This window comes from Phoxinus phoxinus (genome assembly GCF_949152265.1).
Source record: "Phoxinus phoxinus genome assembly, chromosome: 14".
Classification (NCBI taxonomy): Eukaryota; Metazoa; Chordata; class Actinopteri; order Cypriniformes; family Leuciscidae; genus Phoxinus; species Phoxinus phoxinus.
In genome coordinates this window covers 3,481,838-3,507,069 of record NC_136889.1, presented here as the reverse complement: position 1 = coordinate 3,507,069, position 25,232 = coordinate 3,481,838, and the positions used below count along the sequence as shown (strand labels likewise).

At 37.2% G+C, this 25,232-nt stretch overlaps 1 protein-coding gene across 2 annotated transcripts in view; it reads right to left on the bottom strand.

Moving 5' to 3' along the window:
* itga9 (integrin, alpha 9) overlaps positions 1-25,232 on the bottom strand; it is a 92,697-nt gene that overhangs the window by 44,182 nt on the left and 23,283 nt on the right. For both annotated transcript variants that reach the window (XM_079634986.1, XM_079634987.1), the window contains exons 6-15: positions 23,211-23,340; positions 23,043-23,128; positions 22,862-22,924; positions 21,550-21,687; positions 21,248-21,353; positions 16,986-17,080; positions 16,340-16,430; positions 15,179-15,224; positions 14,901-15,055; positions 13,175-13,335 (exon numbers count right to left, since the gene is read on the bottom strand). In XM_079634986.1, coding sequence (XP_079491112.1) covers positions 13,175-13,335; positions 14,901-15,055; positions 15,179-15,224; positions 16,340-16,430; positions 16,986-17,080; positions 21,248-21,353; positions 21,550-21,687; positions 22,862-22,924; positions 23,043-23,128; positions 23,211-23,340 — 1,071 coding nt within the window. The remainder of the gene's footprint in view (positions 1-13,174; positions 13,336-14,900; positions 15,056-15,178; positions 15,225-16,339; positions 16,431-16,985; positions 17,081-21,247; positions 21,354-21,549; positions 21,688-22,861; positions 22,925-23,042; positions 23,129-23,210; positions 23,341-25,232) is intronic.

Here is a 25,232-nt window from a genome sequence, read left to right as displayed (position 1 = left end):
AGCGTCTGCTTGCTGACATTTTTGTCACTCATTTGCTGTGTGCCAAAACCTAGTGTAAGCAGCTCTGCTAACTAGCATCCTAACTGAATATATAAAATGCATACCCACATAAAATGCATAACACAATTTTGGTTTGTTGTTGCAACGCATTCTGGGATTAGAAGTCTTAGAAAACACCATAATTACACTCCATACCTTTTGGAACAAACTTAAGCCTTCATGTGGTGTCTAGTTAGCAGCTCACTAGGTTTCAAAACAAAGCTTTCCTCACAATTTCGGCTTGTTTGCCCAAACTGCAGGAGTTATCACAGGGACAAATAGTTTCCAAGCCTCTCTATTAACCCCCCTGAGAACTGCTGAAATTTTCCCATGAGAATGACGATGGTTAACACACACTGGGAGTGAGAGCATACGGGACGCCCATCACTTCAGCTGGCTGGAAACTTATTCCATCTGTGGTTAGTATGCAGAACCCCTCCACACTAACTGCTTTCCCCTTACTGTATGCTAACCAGCACACACAACACACACTTCTAGATAATTGATAACACACTGGCTATGTAGTGGAATATATACACTGTATATACTGCAAACTGTGCAACATATACACCAATACATGCTTCAAACAGTTGTATGCTACATAGTTGTGTATACACAAATTGCATAACTCACACAGTATACATAGTGCAGGAAAAAGAAGCAAATGTACAGTATGAAAGAAATGATATAATACTCAATGACACATAAGATAATGAAATACTGGAACGATGTCCTTGTAAAAAAAATCAATTACAGTGAACTTTTATGGGCTGGTGTACATAATGTAAAAGGTATTTAGCATGTGACCCTCAGTTGAAAACACAGCTGGGATTTATAAAGCTGGAATGGAGGTGCCATGCTCCCGTGGCGTAAATGGGCACATGGAAAACATTTTCTCTCTGAACAATGAAAAAAAAAAAAAATCATTGTTCATCCAGCACTAAGGAACATCTACCAACAAATTAAGGGGTGAATCTCACGAAACCTGTCAGGAACATTTGACCTCAACATTTTAAATTTGGGGGGTTTGCATTTTGCTTTTAACAGTTATATAATAGCAACGTCAAGGTCATGGGTTCGATTCTTTAAGTCGCTTTGGATAAAAGCATCTGCCAAATGCATAAATAAAGGCAGTTTTTGGACCATATTTTTATGGATGTCAACATGATTGGTCAGTATTCTGGCTTATGTTTCATTATATGAAAACAAAAACAATTTAGTGACATCTAAAGACATGCTTGGTCTATTCAGTGTCTTCATCTACCACAATAAAAGTTTGAATTATCTCCTTTTGGGGGATTTTCTCAATGCATATTAACGCGATTAAATGACAATTGAATAAATAAATAAATAGAGTTGCGCTGCCTATATTTCTACGGCAATTGAAATGAAATAGGAATAAACTATATTACAATAGGAATAAATTACAAAAGAATAAACTCAAAAATACAATACTTTGAAAATTTGATGGGAAATATGCTTAATTGCCTAAAATTTCACAATAAAGAAAACACTTATCTGAAAAATATGCTTTATTTTCTGTTTTCAAAGTATATTTCCATTTTTCCTCTAGATTTTGTGTTGAAGTGACCTGCACATGCTCTTGACAGCTTTTGTGCAAAGAACAAAAAAAAAAAAAGACTTGTTATTAGAGTGAGAACAAAGCATTCATCAAATGCTTACGGAGACATCAGGCCAAGATACACACACTCTCTTAACACTTCACCAAAAATTAAACTGCCTGGAAATCTTTCCACTGTGCAAAAATACACCGGTATTTAGAAGGACATCCAGCAGTGTCTTTTCATTTTGGAAGAGCAACAACTCAATCCCTTTGGCCTTGACATGTACAGTAATATTTCCATAGCTTTATGCGTGCTCTCTGCTGTTATCCGTCAACATAAATGCCTGGAATAACTGATATGCCCTTAAGTTTAACTCACTTAGTGAGCAGGTGGGTCATGTCAAGGGTAAGTGTAGGGAGAGCCAATAAAATCCTTTACTCCTGCTACTCATTCCCAGAATTCCAAGCCATTCCTCCTTCAATCATCCTTCAATCATCCGGCCCGCTCTCCGCTCCGGCTCACAGTCCCCTTATCTGGCAGAAAACTGAGCAATCCTGTGAAGGTCCCGCCAGCACTATACGCACCCGGGAAGCGCAAGTCATGAAGAGAGGATTGGGATTAGTTCCTTTTATGGAGTTGTAATGCGAGTTAGGGATGCTGGCTGGGAAATATGGCTTCCATCACAAAGTTATTCCCTAAATACCAGTTCAAGAACACAGATCTTGTGCAAAATGAGACCGAGTATAAAAAGCACGTATTTTAAGAAGCTGCACTGCAAAAATGATTGTCTTCCTCAGCATTTTGTCTTGTTTTCCAGGACAACTTCTTAAATCACTTGAGAAGCAAAAAACTACTCTTGTTTTCTGAAAGAATGATCAAAATAAAGAGTTTATGCTTAAAACAAGAAAACATCTGCAAGCGGGGTCAGAAAAATAAACTTAATTTAAAGAGAAAAGTTAATTTTTCTGACCCCATTGTCAGATATTTTGTATTGTTTTAAGCATAAAATTCACTAACTTTAATCCATTTTTCAGAAGAAAAAAACCCACTTATCTTATGTAATTTTGCTTCTCTGGTATAAGTGTATCTTGATGGAAGGATGTTTAGATATTTGTACTGGAAACCAAGACAAAAATGCTAAAGAAAATGTTTTTTTTTTTTTTGCGTTATGACCTCCTGCTTTTCTGGTCATTGAGAGGCATTAGATCATATCTATATGACTTAATGGCAGTAGTTATCTACAATGCATTTATCAAAACTGACAGGAGCCTAAAATTAATTTTGCCAGAGATTCGATGTTTGCTCTCAGTATTATTAAGAGAAAAACACAGGAATAACAACAACAAAAAAGGTTACAGGACTTCCTTTTGGTGAGGGATGGACTTCCAGCTGTCATTTTGAATTTATGATAAAACCCTATATCCTATCTTTAAAAAATAACATGCAAAACTACACATTATGCAACTACAAAAATTAAAAAGCAAGTAGTGATCATCTAGGAAATTATTTTGCATTTCTATACAATATTGTGAGAAAAATGAACGTCTGACTCTCTTATTTGGCTGCATAACTTCAGACGTCCAGTGAATGTTTACAGATTAAACTGTCTGTTTTCTGTTCAACACCAGAGATTGTATTAGTTTTATCTCTGTGTATGATCCTGCTGAAGCAACTCTGTGAACGTCAGCTCATCCTGAGCGGTCAGAACGGCAGCGACAGATGCTTCCTCCGTCTGATGAGATCAGGGCTCATAAAACTGGTCCAGTTATTCTGGGTCTATTGTTCTAATCGGTGCAGCCTGGATACAATCTTTAAATCTACTGCGCATGGGCCGAGAGACGCTTCAGCTCTTGTAAAATAAGCTCTCTATACTTGATATGTTTGAGCCCCACACCGAAGGCAGTCCACCACCGCGCTCCAACAGGAAAACAGACACGATTCCAACAACAACCAGGGTGTGGATGAGGTTCACCGAGTCACTATGTGGCTGTTGTTTAACATTCACTAGAGAGAAGTCAGGTGTTAAACACCACACATAACAGCATGTCATCTAAAGTCCTGCTTTAGGGAACAGAAAAACAAATTTAACAGAAAAATGTGTGGTTGACAAAATGCTAATTTATACTTAAATCTCACAATGGAAATGTTTTCTTGGTGCACATACACACTCAGCATTCATACACATAAACCTGTTCAACTGCTTGCTATTAAGGCCAATATCTAATCAGCCAATCACATGGCAGAAACTCTAGGCATGTAGACATGGTCAGAAACCACGGATCTACTGGGATTTTATTTACACACAACTGTATCTCTAGGGTTTACAGAGAATGGTCTGAAAAAGAGAAATATCCAGTGAGTGAAAATGCCTTGTTGATGCCGGAGGTCAGAGGAGAATGACCAGACTGGTTCAGCCGATAGAAAGGCAACAGTAACTCAAATAAGCACTTGATACAACCGAGATCTGCAGAAGAGCGTCTCTGAACACTCAACATGTCAAACATTGAAGCAGAAGAACTACAGCAGAAGAAGACACACACACCGGTGACACTCCTGTCAGATAACAACAGCAAACTGAGGCTACAATCCACACGGACTCACCAAAACTGGACAATAGAAGATCGGAAAAAAGCATTGCCTGGTTTGATGAGTCTCGATTTCTGCTGATGTTAGGGACAGAATTAGGTGTAAAGAGTGAAAAGCATGGATTAATTCTGCCTTATATCAACAGTTCAGGCTGCTGGAGATGTAATGGTGTGTGTTATATATCTTCTTGGCACACTTCGACCCTCTTAGTACCAATTGAGCATCATTTAAACACCATAGTCTACATGAGTATTGTTGCTGATCATGTCCATCTCTTTATGACCACAGTACAGTGTATCATCTTCTGATGGATACTTCCAGCAGGATAACATGCCGTCACAAATCTCAAATCATCTCAACCTGGTTTCTTGATCATGACAATGAGTCACTAAACTCAAATGTCCTCCACAGTCACCAGATCTCAGTCCAGGAGAGCAGATTTGGGATGTGGAGGAACGGGAGATTCACATCATGGATGTGCAGCCGACAAATCTGCAGCAACTGTGTGATGCTATCATGTCAATATGGACCAAAATCTCTGAGGACTGTTTCCAGCACCTTGTTGAATCTATGCCATGAAGAATTAAGGCATATATTTATTAGATCTGATTATGTCATATTATACAGTATGATGATTGTCAGGGGACCTGATATTGATTCTCATTTTGAATTTTACCAATAAAAATAAATGGTACTGTAATGTGTTAGAATAATTTGACCCAGCAATTGGGTAGAATATTTAACTCATCTGTTGGGTTAAAAATGACCAACCCATCTTGCTGGGTCAAATTACTGTTGGTCTGGTGCAATATTGATCCAGCGGTTCGGTTATAAAACAACCCAAGTTGGGTTATTTTTAACCCATCATTTTGTAAATATATAGAAATTTGTGCAGTAGGTCCACACACAGAGTAAAGGAATATCACTGCTGTGTCTAAACATTCACTCAGCTGCACGCCACAACTCTCCAGCATCATGCCGTCTACTTTCCCTGAATTCAGCAAGCAACTAAATAGACGCTTGGCTCCTTCATATGAAGTTTTCTCCCATTTCGACAAGTTTCAGAGTTCTTTCCACGACATTTATTGTCGGTATTGTGGGTTTCTTGCATTTTAATATTTTTCCGTCACCATGTTTTATAAATAGACGCTGGAGTCGTGAGCGTGTTTATTGGGAGACAGCTGGATATGATTACCTTCATGCCGTGTGGACTCATTGTATCAGCTTTCTTGGCTGGGCGTAAATGAAGCCCGTGGAATGGCATTGGAGGAATTGCAGCGTTATGCGGGACTGTTATATGTGGCAACACAAAGCCAGTAGTGTGGCAAACGGCCTAGTCCTCTCACTAGGTCAGTACTATGAATACCATCGAATCAGCACGGCAGGATCTGACACAGTATGAGCACGTATGAGAAATAGTATCAGTGTTGTGTGACACTTAGCTCTGTGCCAAAACCTAGTGAGCAGCCTATACCTAGACAGCACTTTAGACATGCTTCTGGTGAGGTTTTGAACAGGTTTTGCCTTTAAAGATAACTAATTTAGGCCCAATTTACTCCACATTATTAGACAAATTAGATTGGGGGAAAATAATCCAAAATAACTGAAATAGTCTAGAGAAAGGTTATAAATAAATACAAGTTTTTAATACTTTCAATCGGCAAGCATGCAGTAAATTGATCAAAAGTGACATTTTTAATGTTATAAAATATTTTATTTTCCTTTCTTATTATTTCTTTTCAACTTTTAAAGAATCTTTTTTAAGAACGGTTTTCATAAAATTACACAGCACGACTGTTTTCATCATTGATATCAGAATGATTTCTGAAGGATCATGTGACACTGAAGACTGGAGTAAAGGCCATTGCACACTGAGTACGAAATTCGCATCAGAAATTTTCGCACGTTAAAAAATAAATACGACCTCACGTTATGTCAATCACGCTTGCACACTGCCTCCGAAACTTTCGTCCGTCATAAAAAAAATCGAAACGGGTTCGATTTTCTGCGTTTTTCGCATCCGTAACAAGCAGTTTGAATGGTGTTTGAATGGTGCTTTGACAATTCAGAGCCACCGAATCACGAATACGAAAAAACGCATACGAAAATTTCGGACTCAGTGTGCAATGGCCTTATCGATGCTGACAATTGAGCTTTGAATCACAGGAATAAATTACATATTAAAATATGTTAAAATTCGTTATTTTGAATTGTAAATAATATTTCACAAGACTGCTGTTTTTGACCAAATTAATGCAGCCTTGGTAAGATTAAGAGACTTTGATCAATTATTTTTCAAAAACATAAAAAAATAATTTTGACCCCAAATTTTTTGAATGGTAGGGAAAGATAAAACAGATAATTTTAATTAAAACGTGTGAGCGTGTGCTGTTGTCATGCTTAAAGTATCACATCTTTATCATAGCAATGTGCTTATTTCAGACTCAATAATCAGTAACTTTCAGTTCACTTGAATTAGGATTATGCCTGACACAGCTGCTTTACAAACTTTACACGCTTCTCTATCACCATGCCAGTACAGTATAAACTGATGAGTGTTGTGAGCCTAACTGTGTCAGTTGTATACTGAGCACGAGAGTAACACTTTAAAATGGGCTGCTATTGATTACAATCCTCACTTGCTCCTTACATTGCCACAGAGGCCACATACATCAGTAAAGCCTGTGCAGGATGTGAGGAATTTATGTAAACATGGTAAAGATAAATATGAGTGACGTACAATACAACAACCAGACAGCTAAAGGAATCTGACAGCCTTTCCCTTCTCCATAGAGCGTGTGCTACAAATCCCAAGCCTATCTCATGTGGGACCGTGACTAATGAGTTTGCTGTCGCTGAACGAGTGATATCTATGATGGAATGTAAATGCATATGTGATAAATTATGCTAAGCTATTTATATAGACTTGCTATGAGGAAAAAACTGACAATATGAGGTACCCCTGACAATATATATCGAGGAATTCAGGCCTATTTATTGCAATGGGATCCAGGGAGAACCACATCTAGTCTAACAGTCCAGAAAATACTATTGTCATTTCCTTTCTACTAGAGAAAACAGTGTGTGTGGCTGCCATAATAACACAGGAAATAGATTTGTCCCTCGCATCTGGTTCTGCTCATTTGAGTGTTGATTCCTCTAATGCCTCATCCTTCAGCATGGACATTTAAACCTGCCCTGATCCCTATATGCAATATGGAAAATCCACCCAAGCAGTTTTTCGACCCATTGTGCATGGAGAGCCAAGAAAAAAAAACATTGGATTGTGAAAATGACATGAGATGATGAAGTGAACGAACGGTTAGCATGAGGGTGGCAAAGAAACCAGCCGAATCTTCCACTCAACTCCAAAAGTTCATCCAAAAACATACTCTTAGGTGCTACTGCACCACATATGCCGTTTATCTGGCTAAAAATAACCAAGCAAAGAACATCTGGCAGTCTGGTATGATATTCCATAAACTGTGCCAATAAAAACACATTTAAAATGATCAACATGAATCCGTGACGTAATGCCTCCTATTCTAGTGGAGGGAAATTAGACTATTTACAAGAATTTTGAGAAGCCCGTGTAGATGCTTGTTTCTTTTGGCAACATGCAGGGGTTTTACAAAGTTTGTCTAACCTCAGCGTGCACAGGAACGCTTGTGTCAAACCAACCACGGCAACATTTGGAAAAGCACAATATGTTCAATTAAACGTACGTCCTGCAGGTCAAATTTCATCTAATTAAATCACAACTAATTCTGGATTGCACTGCGATGCACATTACTAAACAGGAAACGGTGTAGCCTGTTCCTGTTTGGGGAACTAATAGAATAAAGATAAACAAAATTATATTACTAGAGTTCAACATATGTATCAACTTGGCCACAATGAAGCTACATAATGTAAACATTATAATAAAATATATTAGGATAATTATTTAAATATATTTGAAACACTCACAGTATATCAGTTATGTTAAAGAGAAAATATTCAAACATTATATACTGTATATTAACATACATAAAGTATAGTAATATGCATGCATGCAGTTACATCATATACATGTAAATGCTTTTTACAGACACTGTTCAGCGGCAAACATTAATAGTTATGCTAATTAAGAAAAGATTAAAATCATATTTAAAGAAAATATTGAAGTTTTTCAAATGAACAGTCCTCTAAACAGCACATAAAAACAAAGCTGACTGTGATTGGACACTTTATTTCTCTGTCAGAGGTATTCTCGCAACCGAATCCTAATGGGCCGGTCATGTGGCAACGAATAAGGACTCAATAAAGACTTAAAAGTCAATCGAACGCGAAATCCAATTTCAAGGTCTATTTCAAAAAACTTGCGAGAACAAAAAAGCAAAAAACAATAGATCAGCCAATGCAAATATCACATTCATTGGCCTCACCTAACCCAAATCAGCAGGTATTTACTTTGCTCAGAAACCAAGGTTAACAAAGAAAAACAATATGCAGATATCTCTTAAATCAAGATGAAGGTTCTTCCAAATGTTCTCCTGCAATATATAGTGAAGTGTGAACACATTCACAGACTGAAACCAGCTCAATGTCACCGGGGTGGGGGGGGGCAGAACAAGAGCTCCAGTTGACAAAACAACATCTCCCCGGACCGCTGTGACGTGACTCACAGTGCTTTCTTTCACCGTGTGAGAGTTAGTGAAGGTTCCCTCCAGAGATCCCGGCGGAGAGCCAGCTGGTTTCCATTAGCATACCTCAGCTAGAGAGTGGGGGTCCTGGCTTCAAGCGGGGAGACACTAACACCCGGATAAATGAGAGGAGAGCCTACAGACCTGGCCCTCGGGACAGCAGCCAAATCACGCTTGATGACGGGGGATTTGTGCTGCTTTAAACTCGCCGACTGAATAAACACACTCGTGTTTTGGAACATATTTGAGTGTTGTTTGACAAACCGATACAAGGCTTATAATTATGGGAATTCATTAGAGAGTGAATCAGTACATTTTTATCTGCATCATTTTGGATTGACTATTTATAGTAAAGTCATTTTTGAAAGAAATTAATACTTTTCACTGTCCAGCCAGGATGCATTTTAAATTGATCGGGAAAAAAAATGACAGTAAAGGATTTCTATGTCAAATAAATGCTGTTCTTTTGAACTTTCTATTCATCAGAATACTGAAAAAATGCATCACAGTTTCCACAAAAATATGAAGCCGCACAAACGGTTTTCAACTTTGATAATAATACTAAATATTTATTGAGCATCAAATCAGCATATTCCAATGATTTCTGAAGGATCATGTGACACCACATTTTAAAATATGTAGAAAACAGTTATTTTAAATTGTATTAATATATATATATATTTTTATTCATGTATTTTAATCTAACAAATTCTGCCTTGGTGAGTATAAACTCAAAACCAGTAATAAAATTACAGACCTCTAACTTCTGAACTGTGTAACTCCTCCTCCTGCTCTACTATACCACCCAGTGCACATAAAAACGGCCTGACAATATCCATAATATAACTCCACTAAAGCCATGCCTGGCATGATGAGTTTAAACAATCCTAAGACACGTCATAGGCTCAGATACTTTTCTTACACAAACAGCTCTGCTAATGCAAACACTTCTCACAGATGCACAAAGAATACAGTGCAATAAAAGTACGTCTCACTTACATAAGGCTGACAGCTTCATTTAAAGCTGCGCTAACAAGGTCAATTTACTTCAGATCAAGTTGAAAGTGTTTGCTATGATTACACTCTTGCTATGTATACTATGTACTTTGGAATATAATACAAATTCATACTGTAATTAGCCGATAAAATTCAATATTAGATTAGATTTACATGTTCTGAAGAAAACGTTAGTTTGTCGTCATGATGCCAAAGTGCTGTGGGATGAGATACACACCAAAGTCCAACATGAGGAGAAGTAGTACAGCCTTAGAAAGCTCCAGCAAATACCAAAAGATAACGGAGGAGATAACAGTTTTCTCCACACTAAATATCAACCTGGATGGAAACACTTGTAAAGCCTTCTTTGTTGGACATTCAGACCGTAATTTAAGTGAGATGCAGAAGTTTCTCCACTGACAGAGGATCCACGTCATATCTACAGAGACAAGTGTGGCCTTCAAGACATATGAGTGTATTTACTGTAGTAGATGAAGTGTGTTTAAGCTGCTTGATCCATTAAGGATCACCCAGTGAGATGGCACAGTGATCTGCCTGCCCACCCAGAACACAAGGACAACTTTTGAAGGCATTACGTTACAATTCTCACTCATTAACCAGCCATTAAAACACATATACCTCTATGTGTGATTCCCTAGTCCAAAATTGTTTCTCCAAAACATAAAATAAACCACGCTGACTCATTAGACCATCAGTAATGTGCAATAAACAGCAGCTCTCTATGGTTGTTTTAGGCCTTGAGAAGAGATCGTACAATGTTTGATTGAAAGTACAAACACAATGACAGATGCAGCAACAAATCTGCAGTGTCTACAAACAAGACGAAATATTCAGATGCATTACGTCTCCGCTTCGCTCCAGCAAAGCTGTATTCATGTGTATTTGTTAGCAGCTACTTTAAATTCAAAGACATTTAAAGGTTATTGTATAAAAAAGGAGCCTTTTCTATTTAAAAAAGTTGATATTTAAAGCCTTTTACTCAGGGTCATCGTGAAACTATGCTTCTTAGAGGATTTAATGACACAAATACTCAATAGCTTGCAAAATCAAGGGAACAAGGTTCACAATTTAAAGGGTTTGTTCACCCAAAAAAGAAAATTATCCCTCAAGCCATAGGTTTATATGACTTTCTTATTTCAGCCACACACTATCAGAGTTATATTACAAATATTCTGGCTCTTCCAAGCTTTATAATGGGAGTGAATGCTACCTTGTTTTTACTTTTATGATGGATGGATGGATGTGCTTTTGGGCTTAAAAAAAAAGGTACCATTAACTTCCATTATAAAGCTTGGAATGGCCAGGATATTTTTGAATATAACTCTGATTGTGTTTGGCTGAAAAAAAGAAGGGTGGCTTGAGGGTGAGTAAATTGTGGGATAATTTTTTTTTTTCCTAATCTTTCTTTATACATGTGTTAAGTTGTTAAAAGTGTTAAAGTCATTAGTTATGCAAGTAATGAAAGAACACAAAAGGCACATTTTGTAGAATGACTCTAACCAGTCTTACAGATGCAAAAGTAAAACCATGTGTGGATGTACTTAAGATTAGGTCAGCAAACTCTATTGTCACAGGCTTAATGTTGTTGGTTAAAGCATATTTGTATCATGCGCTGTTTCGTGTAAAGCAAAAACAGGAGCATGGTATGGGGCAAACCCTTGTAAGAAGATCCCCTATGGAGAAGTGGCCTGCAGTGACTCATAAAGCAGTGCCAGTGAAGTTTACAGGCTCTGTGTGGGCCTTCTCGTCACGGCCGGGACGCCCTGAGGAGACTGACGCTGTGATAGCAGCCTGTTACCAGCACACAGACAACAAGAGGCTAACTGTGTGCTCACAATGACCACTGTCTCTCGGCCGACTCACAAAACAAGGTCTCTCATTAAGTACGCTGCATTTCAAAGGTAGTTGTTTGTCACCTGATGGTGGGCATCTCATTTTGATAGTGGGACTTTATTATAAGTTCTCCTTTGACTCAAACCACACAAGCTCCTACATGATCCAATCAGAGCTCGGCACCAAAGACATGGATAGTCCTTTGAAGGCAAGATTGCAGTAAATGGCAACACAATTTGGCCATTTCCTCACACAAATCTACCGTATAGCTTCAGAATACAGCACACACGTCATTTTTAAGTGTGCACTTTTACATTTTTACGAGCTTGACCGTCAAAATTGCCATACTAACTATTTATTTAATGTGCAGGTGTGAAATCACGCAGTTTTCAAAATCATAGCCAACCAGCAACAAATAAAATCCAACAAAAGCTACTATTTCGAAGCAGTTACAGAAAACTGCATATGGACATATTTGGTGCATGTTGATAGAGTGAAATCAAGTTCAGCACAACATGGCTTGACCTCCAGCACAGGGCTGTTTACAGCACAGGTCATGGGAGAGAGAAGACACTGGGTCAGTCGAGGACAAGTGCAAACAACATCACATGGACCAGCATGAATTCTGCGGTGCTGCTGATACATTCGGACTATAGACACATGTAGTCAACATGAGATGGCATTCACAACCCATTTTACTCTCCTAATGTCATGCATTTCCTGATGAAACGGCACATTTTACGAGAAAGAAAGTAGGCTGGGACTTCATTTTATTCATCAGGAATTGAATGCATTTTAAAAGTGAACATTAAATATCATAATTGATATTAATCGGCATAAACATTTTAATTCGTGAGATTCCAGGAAGGCTAACTTAACCCATAAAGCCTGCCATTTAAAATAATAGTCCGAATTTGTTTTTTTGGTTTTTGTGTATAACAAAATGTATATAAATATCAGTCGTCACTCTATATTTACAAATAATGTCTTAGTAAGATGATATTTAAACGCTTAGATTTACGATCAAAGCTTGTAGTTTTAAAACATATAATTCAATGGAATACAATGATGCATTGTTTAGGGGAAAAAACTTTCCTCAAAAAGCCTGATTATCATATTTGAAACACATCTGAACATGGTTTTTCTAATTTGATTATCATTTACATTAAAGCTTTGATCATGTTGATCATTTAGAGGCCTTCAAAATGTGCATATTAAATATAAAACAGTAACCTAAAAATGGACTAAACAGCTTTTTGGCTATTGGTTATTAACTTTTGATGAAAGATTACAAAGAGAAATTGTATTTGTTGGGATAACAAGGATGAATGCACAACAAGACTGTACATTACGGATGTAAAACGGGTACATTTTGATTTCATATTGACTAAAGGACAAATCCCTGGAGTCCTGTGGAATATGAGGTGGGATATCTTTGAGTAAACTCACCCTTACAAAGGACGTGTACTGATGGCACTGCTGTCGGCTGATCTCCAGGCTGAAACGCTGACTTACAGCACCGGTCTGCTCAACACCGTTTCCAAAATACACCCGGGCCGGCAGACCTTTGTGTCTCTTATCTGCATCTGCTGTTAGATTGTAAAGCAACTCTGAGGAGAAACATAGACACCCACATTTCTGTAAGACAACAATGTGTAAACATCTCTCAAACATGCTCTGTGTTTAAACACTCACTATCAGAAGCATTCCAGGGAGATTTCAGATTGAAAAACAAAGTCAAGAAAGACGTCAAGTTCCCACTGTCAAAGTTGTGGAAATGAGAGAGAACAGTACAAGAACATTTCTTGGGCCACGTCCAAGAGTTAAACGTTTCATTTGTGAAAGTCTGAGAAAACAACATGAAGAGGACATGAAGAAGAAATATGGTTCAAACTGTACTGATGAATCAATACAAATATATATTTTTTTTAAATAGAAACTTAAATGAATGAATAAATAAATATTTAATGACAAATAAGCACATTGCCCCCAAAATGTTCATCAAAATAATGCAAATAAAATCATTATCATTACTGTTATATTGTGATTTTTTTAAACACATTTAATTTATGATGTGTACTTAAAATTAAACAATTCAAACAATATAATTTTTTTTCAAATTATAATAATGAGATGTTTTGCATTATCGAGGAAATGTGCTGAATTGTCATCAATACAACGTCAAAAAATAAGTTTCAGATTCTTTATGAAAAATAATATTACATTTTTCTTTTTGTTTGAGGATGAAATATGACCCAGACATCTCTTGGTGAGATTCATCCATCCATCTACACCAACAGGCTTTTCCAAAACCCAGAAATTGATCAAAAACACAGCACTCTTGGACACGACCCCAGAAATATCTGCTTTCTTTCCACCGCCATGAGTGTGACTGTAGGAACTTGATGAATTTCTTGACAGTGTTTGTGATGAGGTCAAATGTTTAATTGCAGGACCCAGTCCTGACGGTGCGTAAGAGCTATTATTTGTCTGCTGGTCTCACAGGGTGTTACAGTAATGAAGGTCTGTGAGCAGGAAGGGGCTCCTGGACCAATGCAGGGGATTGTGCTTTGAACACATCCAGCTGTGAGCGCACTATGAGCTCACTGACTCCGGCCCACAGAACCAGGGCGTTACCCAGACACAAGGTGCACTTCCCAATGCGAGTGCCATGTGGAGCTAACACTAGTGCTCTGTACTTTCCTAAAATGTCCCATTATGTAACACCCCCTTTATATACGCCATCTCCCATAAGGCCACACCCACTCAGCAAGCAGTGGCCACACCCAACGGTTTAGCAAGAGGTCATTCTCATGCAGGCAGTCAGTAACAAAAACTAAATATCAGAAACAAAACAACTAGATTTAATGAAAAAAGAAGAAGCCTTTTTTCTGAGCAATTTTAAAACTGTATTTGGTGATATCATTAACATTGTGTGAGAGTCAAACGTGATTCATCATTACTGTTTATCAAGAGTATCTAGTTATGGGTTTAGTGTGTAAAATAAAATAAAATATTAAATAATAAAATAAATATCAAATAATAAAAAATGCTTTAAAATAAAATGCTATGAATTAAAATGCAATGCAATAAATTAAATTAAAATAATCTAAAATGCATTGCAATAAAATAAAAATCCCCAAACCCTGCCCAAAACGAATCTATAGTGAGTCACCTATGTGGCCAGGCACATGTTTTCCTCGAAAGCTCATGCAGATGGTGACATTGAAGCAGTTGAGATGCTGTGGGCCCTCATGACACTGCGGTACTGTGATGTTTATTGAGACAGGCAAGAAGATGGAGACGTCCACAGAGATCACCGGCCTGGATCTGTCACATGCAACCGCAAAGAAAGGTCAGCGCTACACCAGAGTGGACAGGATGATTATAAGAGAACACTAACTAGGTATTGATGTAATTAAGCTTATGTTGGATCAGAAGTGCACAACTTACCTTAACAAAACCACACTGTCAGCCATGAACGCCCCTATTGTCACATCTGATGAAAACAAACAAACAAAATAGTTTATCTGGAAGGTCAGGAATGATAAGATGTTATCATAAGATAAAATTCAGAGCTTAAAACTATTCAAAATCATAATTGCTGAGATAAAACGAAATATAAATATTAGATTAAAAACATAAAAAATTTAAAAGTTGCCTTGGCAACTAATTGAAGTACTAAAACCAAAAATTATATAAAAAGAGGAGTAATATAGAAATAGAAAAAAACTCATAAAAACGACAAAAGCACATGAGAAAATTCTTAAAACTTAAGCTAAGATTGAAATAAAAACTGAATATATATATATATATATATATATATATATATATATATATATATATAATTAATAAATATTAAATAAATGCAATAAATAAAAAAATAAAAAAATTGTGATAGCAGAAGATTATGATTGGTCACCACTAATTAGTAAACTCTAATAATGCAAAACAGCACAATTATTGTACATGCTAACTGCTATCCAGTATATAAAATAAGTTTTTTTTAAATAGTTTAATTCACTTAGAAGATGAAGTCTTCTTTGTAGATATTCTCTTTCGTCTCTGTTTAATCAGAGCGTCCGCTGTGGAATGCTGTAAACAAAATGCTTGCTGGTCACAGCACTACGAGCTCGGCCGAGCAGACACAACGTGTCAAAAAGCGGCTGAGGAAATTAAGCAAACACCACTTAATCTACATTCCTCGGATTAGCGAAGCATGGAACATTCTCCATCATATAATTAATCCTGTCTTGGACCAGATTCTTCTGTGGATGTAAAAAAAAAAGAGCATCTTTTGGCCATTTTTACAGCAGCTTTCACATCATAAGCCCAATCGCTTTGGACAAATCACATGATTTGACGAATCATTCATGTCATGAGTTACACACTGAAGTTTAATACTTAGAGGTTTCCAGAATGGAATAAACTAACTGAAGGTCGTTAAAAATTTTACATGTTTCCCATCTTTACGCAGAGATCGCAAAAGGCCAATGTAAGTGGTCTGGCACCCGTCATGGTTTCTCACTGAATGCGGTTGGTTTTGATCTAGTTAATTCGGAACATTCTCAACGTTCATTCGAGCAGAACTAAGTTTCTAAAGTAAAGCCAAACCTGGATATCCGTTTCCATCCATGTCCACATTGCCGGAAATTGATTGGCCGAACATTTGGAGGGTGGGGTTGATGCTTCGCCCAGACAATCTCTGCACATGATCAAGATGAGAGAGAAAATCACATCAACCAATCAGAGACGTTTCATAACATCTGAATTAACACGAGCACACAGAAAAAAAACATTAATAAAACATCTAGAGCTTTCAAAATGCCACGCAGTTATACACGTTTCCTTTCCCTTGTGTGTTCATTTATTAAATATTTTCGCTAATTTGATTATTCTGTCAGCTACCAATATCCGTCTAGCACTCTCAGCTCCATTTAAGGCATTTTCCCACAAAATCAGCCGATAGATATAATCTGAACCTAATGCTTACCCATCAATCAAACTGTTAAACTGCATGAGCTATTAGGTTTCTCAATAAAACAAGTGACCCATTGCCAACTAAATCAATCCATCAAATTCATTTTAAAACAGTCGCCAATCAAACTCATAAATAAACAGAAAAAAACTAAACTAATGGTCGACTCTACCGTATACTGTTGAAAGCTGAAAATAAAAAACAAAAAATATTGATACCAATTTTCAATAAGTAATACAAACAGTTGAGCAAATCACTTCAGCAAAAATAATGGTGGATTACCATTGAGTACTTGTTAACTATTCCTGTGGCGTCACCATGATAGATGTAAACAGCTCCTCCATAGTCATCCTCTTCAGGAGCTCCAATCGCAACATCTACAGCACAAAAGACCAGCAAAGAAGTCAATGAGAAAGATGCAAACAAGGGAGAAACCGAGAATAAAGCCGGGCGCACACTGTGTATGATATTTACCATGATTCTGTCATCTAAAGTTCAGAGATTTTAAAGGGGTGGTATAATGCCCTTTTCACAAGATGTAAAATAAGTCTCTGATGTCCCCAGAGTGTGTGTGTGTGAAGTTTTAGCTCAAAATACCCCACAGATATTTTTATATATGTTAAAGTTGTCACTCTTTGAGGGTGAGCGAAAACACAGTTTTTGTGTATGTCCCTTTAAATGCAAATGAGCTGCTGCTCCCGGCACAGAGCTACAACAGCTTCTGTTATTTTACCCAATAATGGAGAGACTCAAGAAAAAGTGACAACATGTAGAAGCAACAGAATGCAAAATGATAGTTGATGAATTTATTAGCGTTAACTATCTTCTAGTCATTGATTAGTACACTGTAAAAAAAAATTGCTGCGATTATTTATCACAACTTAAAATCCAACATTGTTTCAACTTTAAAAAGTATGTGTTCATGCTTGACTTTTAGTTTAGTTAACTTTAGTTTAGTTTAGTTGGATATTTAAGTTATCTCGACAAATTTTAAGTTGTTGTAACTAATCACAGCCACATTTTTTACAGTGCATATTCTGTCTTGATAATCTATAAATTGTGTTCCGGGGGCGGGGTTTATGTAAATTCTAGGGTTGGTGATGTCACTAACCCGGGAGGAATGTTGTGTAGTTCCTACCAGCCGTTTGTTGTAGTCCTTTTCTTTATAAGCAAATATCTCCCTTTGCTTTGAACTTTGAGCGTTGTAACTTTGCAGATGTTGTTTATGATCAAACAGCAACATTACACACTAACTAAAGTTAGAAAAGTGAAATCATAATCAACCACCCCTTTAAAACATTTAATTCGTCTCATTAATGGATGGAAGAACATGGCACATGAATTGATGACGTGAAACCGTGCAAATCGTGACCAAAGTCTTAGATGAGATAGACAGTCTGACTTAATATACAGTCGACGCCTTGGCTTTTACTCGAGATCTCACTGGGGTCATCACGGACAGTCTGACGAGCAACAATCGTAAATGTTAGAAAAAACTGCATAGTTTGCAGCCGGCCTACGACTGGAATAGAAACGCTAGAAGTGGATTAGTGTGTGTCAGGACCCCAATAAATGACTGTTTGCTTTAAGCTCATCTCTGTTAGAAAGACGCTCTGCTAAGTCACTTAATGGACACTTACGTGTGTTTGAGAGCCTGTAAAGGTCTGTGATACTTCAGGGGGGTTGAAACTGTGTCATAAAATACCCCTGTGCATGAACAGCAGCGGTACACATTTCACTAACACATATTTTAAAAGTGCTAAGCTTTGAAAACTTTAACATTTTTACTGCTTAGCTTTAAGGTTGACAGTTTTCATGGCATCGGTTTGCATCTGATTTGTGATTCTGGATCTGTTTCGAAATTCTGAAACAATAAAAAACATTTGTATAACTGCAAATAATTATAGAAATTCCTGCATACACTAAATCTGAAGCACCAACCATTAATATCTATATTTATAGGCTGAGATATTTTTGCCACTTGAGACTGAGACAATTGACCCTTCGCTAAGCCACGCCCAAAAACCGCCACAGGCCAATCGTGGCTTAGCAACTGTAACTAGGCGCGGGAGGTCTGGCAAGTTTTCGAGCGAGGGAAACATGCCGAAGCGTTGTGTGTATGGATTGTGTAAATCTGATACCCGGTATCCTACAAGTTTGGACGGGGGGGGGGGGGGGGGGGGGGGGGGGGGGGGGGGGGGGGGATTTTTTCCCTTCCCGAAATCTAAAAGCAGAGGGGAGAAATGCTGGGCGTGGATCAAGCAGTGTGGGACGCCCCATTCACAACTAAATGCCGACAGGAAATAATGACGGTTCTTTGTTCATAATGCATATATTTGAACGTAAAATAAGACGATTAAAGGTAAGACGGAGGCTCACTGACATACTTTAAAATATATTTCTGCATTTTGTTAATCGACGGCCTAACTTTACCCCAATCCGATCGCGGCTCTCTCGGTGTTGGTGTTATTCAACCCAATTTATAGATAAGCTGTTTGTTTATAATTATTAAATTATTTTCACATTTCACTTAACCTGCTGTAACTGTTCCTCAATTTGTGTGTTTCCCATTTGAATGGTCAGTGTGTGAGGCGGCTGCTGCTTGCGCTGGGACCTAACGTTATAGGCTTTAGCTTAAATTTTGATGAAATTATTCTCTAATCGGTTGCATATTATGTCGTGGATATATCCCTCGAATGCACACTGCAGTCCCTTCTGTCTCGCTCTCTCAGATATTTCACCTGTTCGCCAAAAAATTACTAATTATCTCCTTGGGAATGTCTGACACCGGTGCATACACTGTAATAGACGTGCCATGGGGCGCGAAAGCTTGTCAGGCGTAGCAACAGTAACTAGGGAGGGCGGGGCTTAGCGAAGGGTCAACATTAAAATAATTAGCGTTCAGGGTTTATATTCACTAAGGCTGCATTTATTTGAACACAAAAATACAGTAAAATTGTGAAATATTATACAAAATTAAATTTTCTATGCGAAAACTATATTTTAAAATGTAATTTATTCCTGTGATCAAAGCTGAATTTTCAGCATCAACATCAGTGTCACATGATCCTTCAGAAATCAATGTAATATGAAGATGTGATGCTCAGGAAACATTTCTGATTATTCTTATTAACAGTTGTGATGTTTTTGTGGAAACCTTGAAGGATTTTTTTCAGGATTCTTTGACGAATAGAAAGTTCAAAAGAGCAGGATTTATTTGCATTATAAATCTTTATGAGGGAACAGACCCCCCTGTTTTTCACATGCTGATGCAAATTTATACCCAATAAGAGGCAGGTCAAAGGCAAACAGGTTAACCTCATGTAATCTCTTTATGGTTACAGCCTCCTCAAAGACAATTTACTACAACACTGACCCCTAAAAAAGTGAATCACAGATGCTTCTCCATACACACGTGCATTTTTACTAAGATGCTTGATTGTTGAAATCAGATTCTTGTTTTAAAGTGCTGCCAACCCCCTCGCTGTCCCACAACGGAAAGATTCACTTCCTGTTTAATCTGACACATCTGTCTCCACTCCACTCAGATATTCCTCAGGCCATTTGAATTAGCTTCACAAGCTCTAATTTCTTAGCATCTTGTTTCCACATGAATGGATTTGTGTTTGGTCTTTTATTATGTGATGGTCAGTCTCCCTAAACACTTTCAGTGACACTTATGAGGGAAGTCCGACATGAGAAGGCGACATGCAAAAAATAAAGCTACAATCAAGCAATGCGTCAGGTAAAGAGCGAAACCAGATGCCAAGAAAAGCCTCCGACTGGATTGTGGGGTGCCAGGAAAATCCAGAGTGAGAACACTAGTCACAGAGGAGATATCTGAGGTTTGAATCTGCTTCACATCAAAATATCTTTTCCAGTTACTTGACAAACAATGTCTGTCTGTCTCCAAAACAGTGGAAATATGAGTTTTGCAAAATTTGCTTTTGTGATCATTTTGAATTTAAAGGAATATACCAGGTTAATAAACATGTGACCAGTAACACACTTACAATTCATTGTTTGATAACTGCATATTTAAAACATAAACTACCGTTCAAACGTTTGTTTTTAAAATAAGTCCTTCTGCTGACCAAGGCTGCATTTATTTGATCATAAATACAGTAAAAACTCTAATATTGTGAAATATTATAAAATGTAATTTATTCCTGTGATCAAAGTCTCCAGTGTCACATGATCCTTCAGAAATCATTCTAATATGATGATTTGCGGCTCAAGAAACATTTCTTGTAGTTATCCATGTTGAAAAACCATGATACACTTTTTTCAGGATTCTTTAAATATTTAAAGTTAAAATTAGCAGTATTTATTTGAAATATAAATCTTTTGTAACATTATAAATGTCTTTACTGTCACTTTTAAACAATGTAATGCATCCTTGCTGAATAAAAAAATACATTTATTTCAAAGAAATAGTCTTACAGACTCCAAACTTTCAGAATATTCCTTTATGTTGTAGGACTTCACTATTAGTTGCTCTGATGTGTGATCATTTTGAGCTCAAGCAGACTTTGGACACTGACCTTGATAGCCATCGTCATCAATGTCCCCAAGAGACGTGATACACTCTCCAAAATGAGCGTTGTATGCATTGTCACCGTTCAATATCGCAACCTCCTCCATTACTCCCTGAACAAACAGGAACAAAAAACGTTGCTTATGTTCAAAACATTTGTAAAGTTGCATGAAGATATTTACCTTAAAATTAAAACCTGGTCACAATGTCACAATTAAGGCACGAGTGAACCAACTTCAAAGGCATTTACGTGTAGTTTATGACAAATATTGTCATCATTAATAAGTAACACATTCATGGTGAACTCACATTACCACTGCTGAGGTAAACAGAAACTTGTCCTTCATCCCGGATCTCGCTGTACATGGGTGCTCCCACCAGCAAGTCCGACAGTCCGTCCGCGTTTAGGTCAACTGCACACAATGAGGAGCCAAAGTAAGAGCCCATCTGAAACCAAGCCGAGCCAAGAGCAAACGGGTCAGGTTACAACGCCATGCACATACACCTCCATAAGATGCATTACCTCATACTGTTCCCTTTGGAAGAAAGCCAAGCTACACTGACCTATATTTGAACATACTGTACATGAATATACATGAGATCTGAGAGCTGTTATTTCAACTAACAACTAACATTTTTTGTCATTTTTCTTACATTCAAAACTTGGGACATAGATCATGAGTCATATGCACGACTTTAACCCTGTAAAACACATTTAGACACAATATAAGAAACAAGTCGGCATATGTTTTTTTGTTGAGTATCATATTTGATGCATCAGGCTTTTATGGCTAATATGATATAGTGAATCTCTTACTCAAGGAGGAAAAAACACCTAAATTTCATTCACAGGCTCAAACTAAGAGCAAAACTATGCAATTTGATGCAGTTGATAATATATATATATATATATATATATATATATATATATATATATATATATATATATATATATATATATAGCCAAAACAATTAATTATGATAGCTTGTAAAGTAAATAAATAAGATCTTTATAACAGTATAGCAACTACTTACATAAATTGCATATAAATATCAGTGGCCACTCTATACCTCGCAATAATGTCTCAGTAAGATGATATTTAAATGCTTAGTTTTATGATCAAATCTCTGTAGTTTTTATTGTGGGGGGAAAAACATAATGGAATGCAATACAATGATGCCCTGATGTTTCATATGATATTCACATTTGAACATTTAATAAAAATATTACTAACAATATTAAAGTTATGTCTACTTAATAAATATCACTTGCTGATACTGAAAGGCCTTTTACTTGCTAAAAATTATCAATCAGAGGGCAGAAAGCATGTAGTAGATTTGATTTTAACCTAAATTTTGTTTGATCATAATGACCATTTTAGAGGCATAAGAAATATGCATATCAAATATGATACACTGGGCGTTAATGGGATTTTTATGACGCTTTTTATCCTTTAAGGATCTCCACAGTCCCTGATTAACACATGCATTTGTACAAATTCTTCAACACATTTATTTCTGTGTTGCACAGAAAAGAGAACTATTCCTTTAAATAGCTATGAGTGATTAAATAAACATCTTACATTTGGAATAAATTAGAAAACCTGAACATTTTACCCACCATTTTCCCTGAGGCTTGAAAGATCTTCACAAGAGATGTTCCCTCAATTCTGAAGACGTAAACCTAAAATGTGGATGACAATGTGGTTTTATAATGTCAAAGTTGATGTAATGTAAACAGAACCTGGAAGCAATGATGCAATTTCTGAACTCTGCAAGAAACTTAAGCGAAAACCACCCACTTTTCCACCACCACTGTCTTGAGGTGCACCAGCTGCCACATCTATGGTATTTGGAGAGGAAAAGTGACCAGCAGTCACAGCATACCCTAAAAAACACAAATCTGTGATGGACTGACTACAGCATGCAATATTGAAGTAGTTATTAACATCCAAATAAGCAGGAATTACCGAGGTAGCTGTATCTATGAGGGCTCAGGTCGTCTTGATTAAGGTTGTAGTGAGTATTGGATGTCATGTTAAACACTTTGACTGTTCCGGTCCAGTAGTAAGAACCAGGTGCACCCATGATAACCAGCTCCTAGAAAACAATATCAAAATCAATGAAGATCCATTCAAAAAGACAAAACATTTTTTTTAACAGGCTTCAGCACATTTCCTTACAGCTGAAAAAAAAGCTACATTTCAAATTATAGGAGAAAAACACAGAGCTGTTGGTGTGGCTTTGGTCAACCGAAAGCCACAAACCATGTTGTATTATCTGCTGGTAACCCAACCGTGAGCTGAACCGGCAGCTGCTGTTCTTCGCTTTGATCACTCAATGGACTTTAAGCTGGAGGAGAACTCAACTGGTTTAATTGCTCCACATTGTCACACTTCAAATAAGACATTGCTTTAGTTACACGACAGTAGTAAACATCTCATTCTGTTTCTCCATTGAGCAATGTATTTTTTCTGAAAGGTCAATGTAAGGTTGTAAAGCAATGACATATACTAAAACTAAATGTTTAATTCCTGATATTAATACTAAAATCCAGAAAAGAAATCCAACCATTAAAAAATTCTGTTTTTTCATCTCAATATTTTTATTTATTTATTGCATACAGTATACTTGATTTTTTTATTCATATAATATATTAATATAATATAGATTTATAGAATATATAGATGTACACTGTTTAATTGGCAATGCTTAGAACCCTTGAAGAAAATGAAATGGAAAAATACTTGTGGAACCAAAGCCACTGAAAAGGTTGGTGGTCCCTGTTGTGCTCTCGACATATGCATTTAAAAAAAAACGCACAATTTGGCATACATGTTTAGCTCTGAATCTTTGGTGGGAATTTTTTTTTTCTTCCCTTTTTCCGACACCCATTATCTCTCTGAGGATACAAATATAAAAGCTTGGGCACATGGAATATGCTTCGAATGACAGAAGAGTTAGGCTCTTCTACGTAGTTGTTTTGAGTTTCATCAAGCCACAAATGGACGCTCTCCACTGCTTTTTCCATTTCACAACGCATGACTGCTAAAAAACACACAAATGCTGTTTGACTTCAGGTCAGTCCTGCCAAACATGTAAAAACACCACCTCCAGCTGAGCCGACAGCATTCAATCAAGGAGTTTTTAGACATCTGTTTTAGCCACTTAAGATGGTCACATTCTTCCAAATGATAAAGAGCCATTACCACCCAAACTACAAAGCAGCCGATAGATGCCATTCTTCTATGGGTCAAGCCTTTTGGATTCCTCTCTGTGAATGTCCAACACTGATCTGGTCAGCTTTAAAAGTGTATAGACAACAAGCTCTGTCCCAAAATCTACCATTTCTCAGCCATCTCTTAAAACACACAGTCTGATAAATGAAGAGCACCTCAGTAATCAGAACCTCTGTGGAGTTTAGCTTCCAGTCATATTTCGTTCTCGTTTAAGAAAAACAAAGTGAAAAGGGTCAGAGAGTGAGTGATGATATTGATGAACCGTTGGGCATCACATCTGTCAGCCTGTGTTCTCGTATCTGATCCAAACATTGTTTCCAAAGCCTGGACTGCGCGTTAACAGGTTGGCTGCACTTCATACGAAACACAGAAACGGTCAATGTGCAAAATGAGGAGCAAGTGGACAAACAACTCGCAGCCTTCATGCAAACGTGTGTATCGCACACAAAAAGTTTGAATTCTGTTCAAATTCTTGCAGGGATCTGTTAAACAGAGGCTAACAGGAGCCAAGGACTGGACTTTATGCAACCTTCCTCTTAAAGGGATAGTTCACACTAACATTTTTAAGAAAAATAATTTTAAAGAAAGTTCTTTCCCAGCATTCAATAAAAGCATATAGTGACTAGAAGTTGTCAAGCTCCAAAAAGGACAAAATCGGACCATAACTGCAAAATAAAATAGACTGTGCTTATGACTTGTGCATTACATTTTAAGGGTGTTCACACCTGCCTCATTTAGTTGGGTTGAATCGCA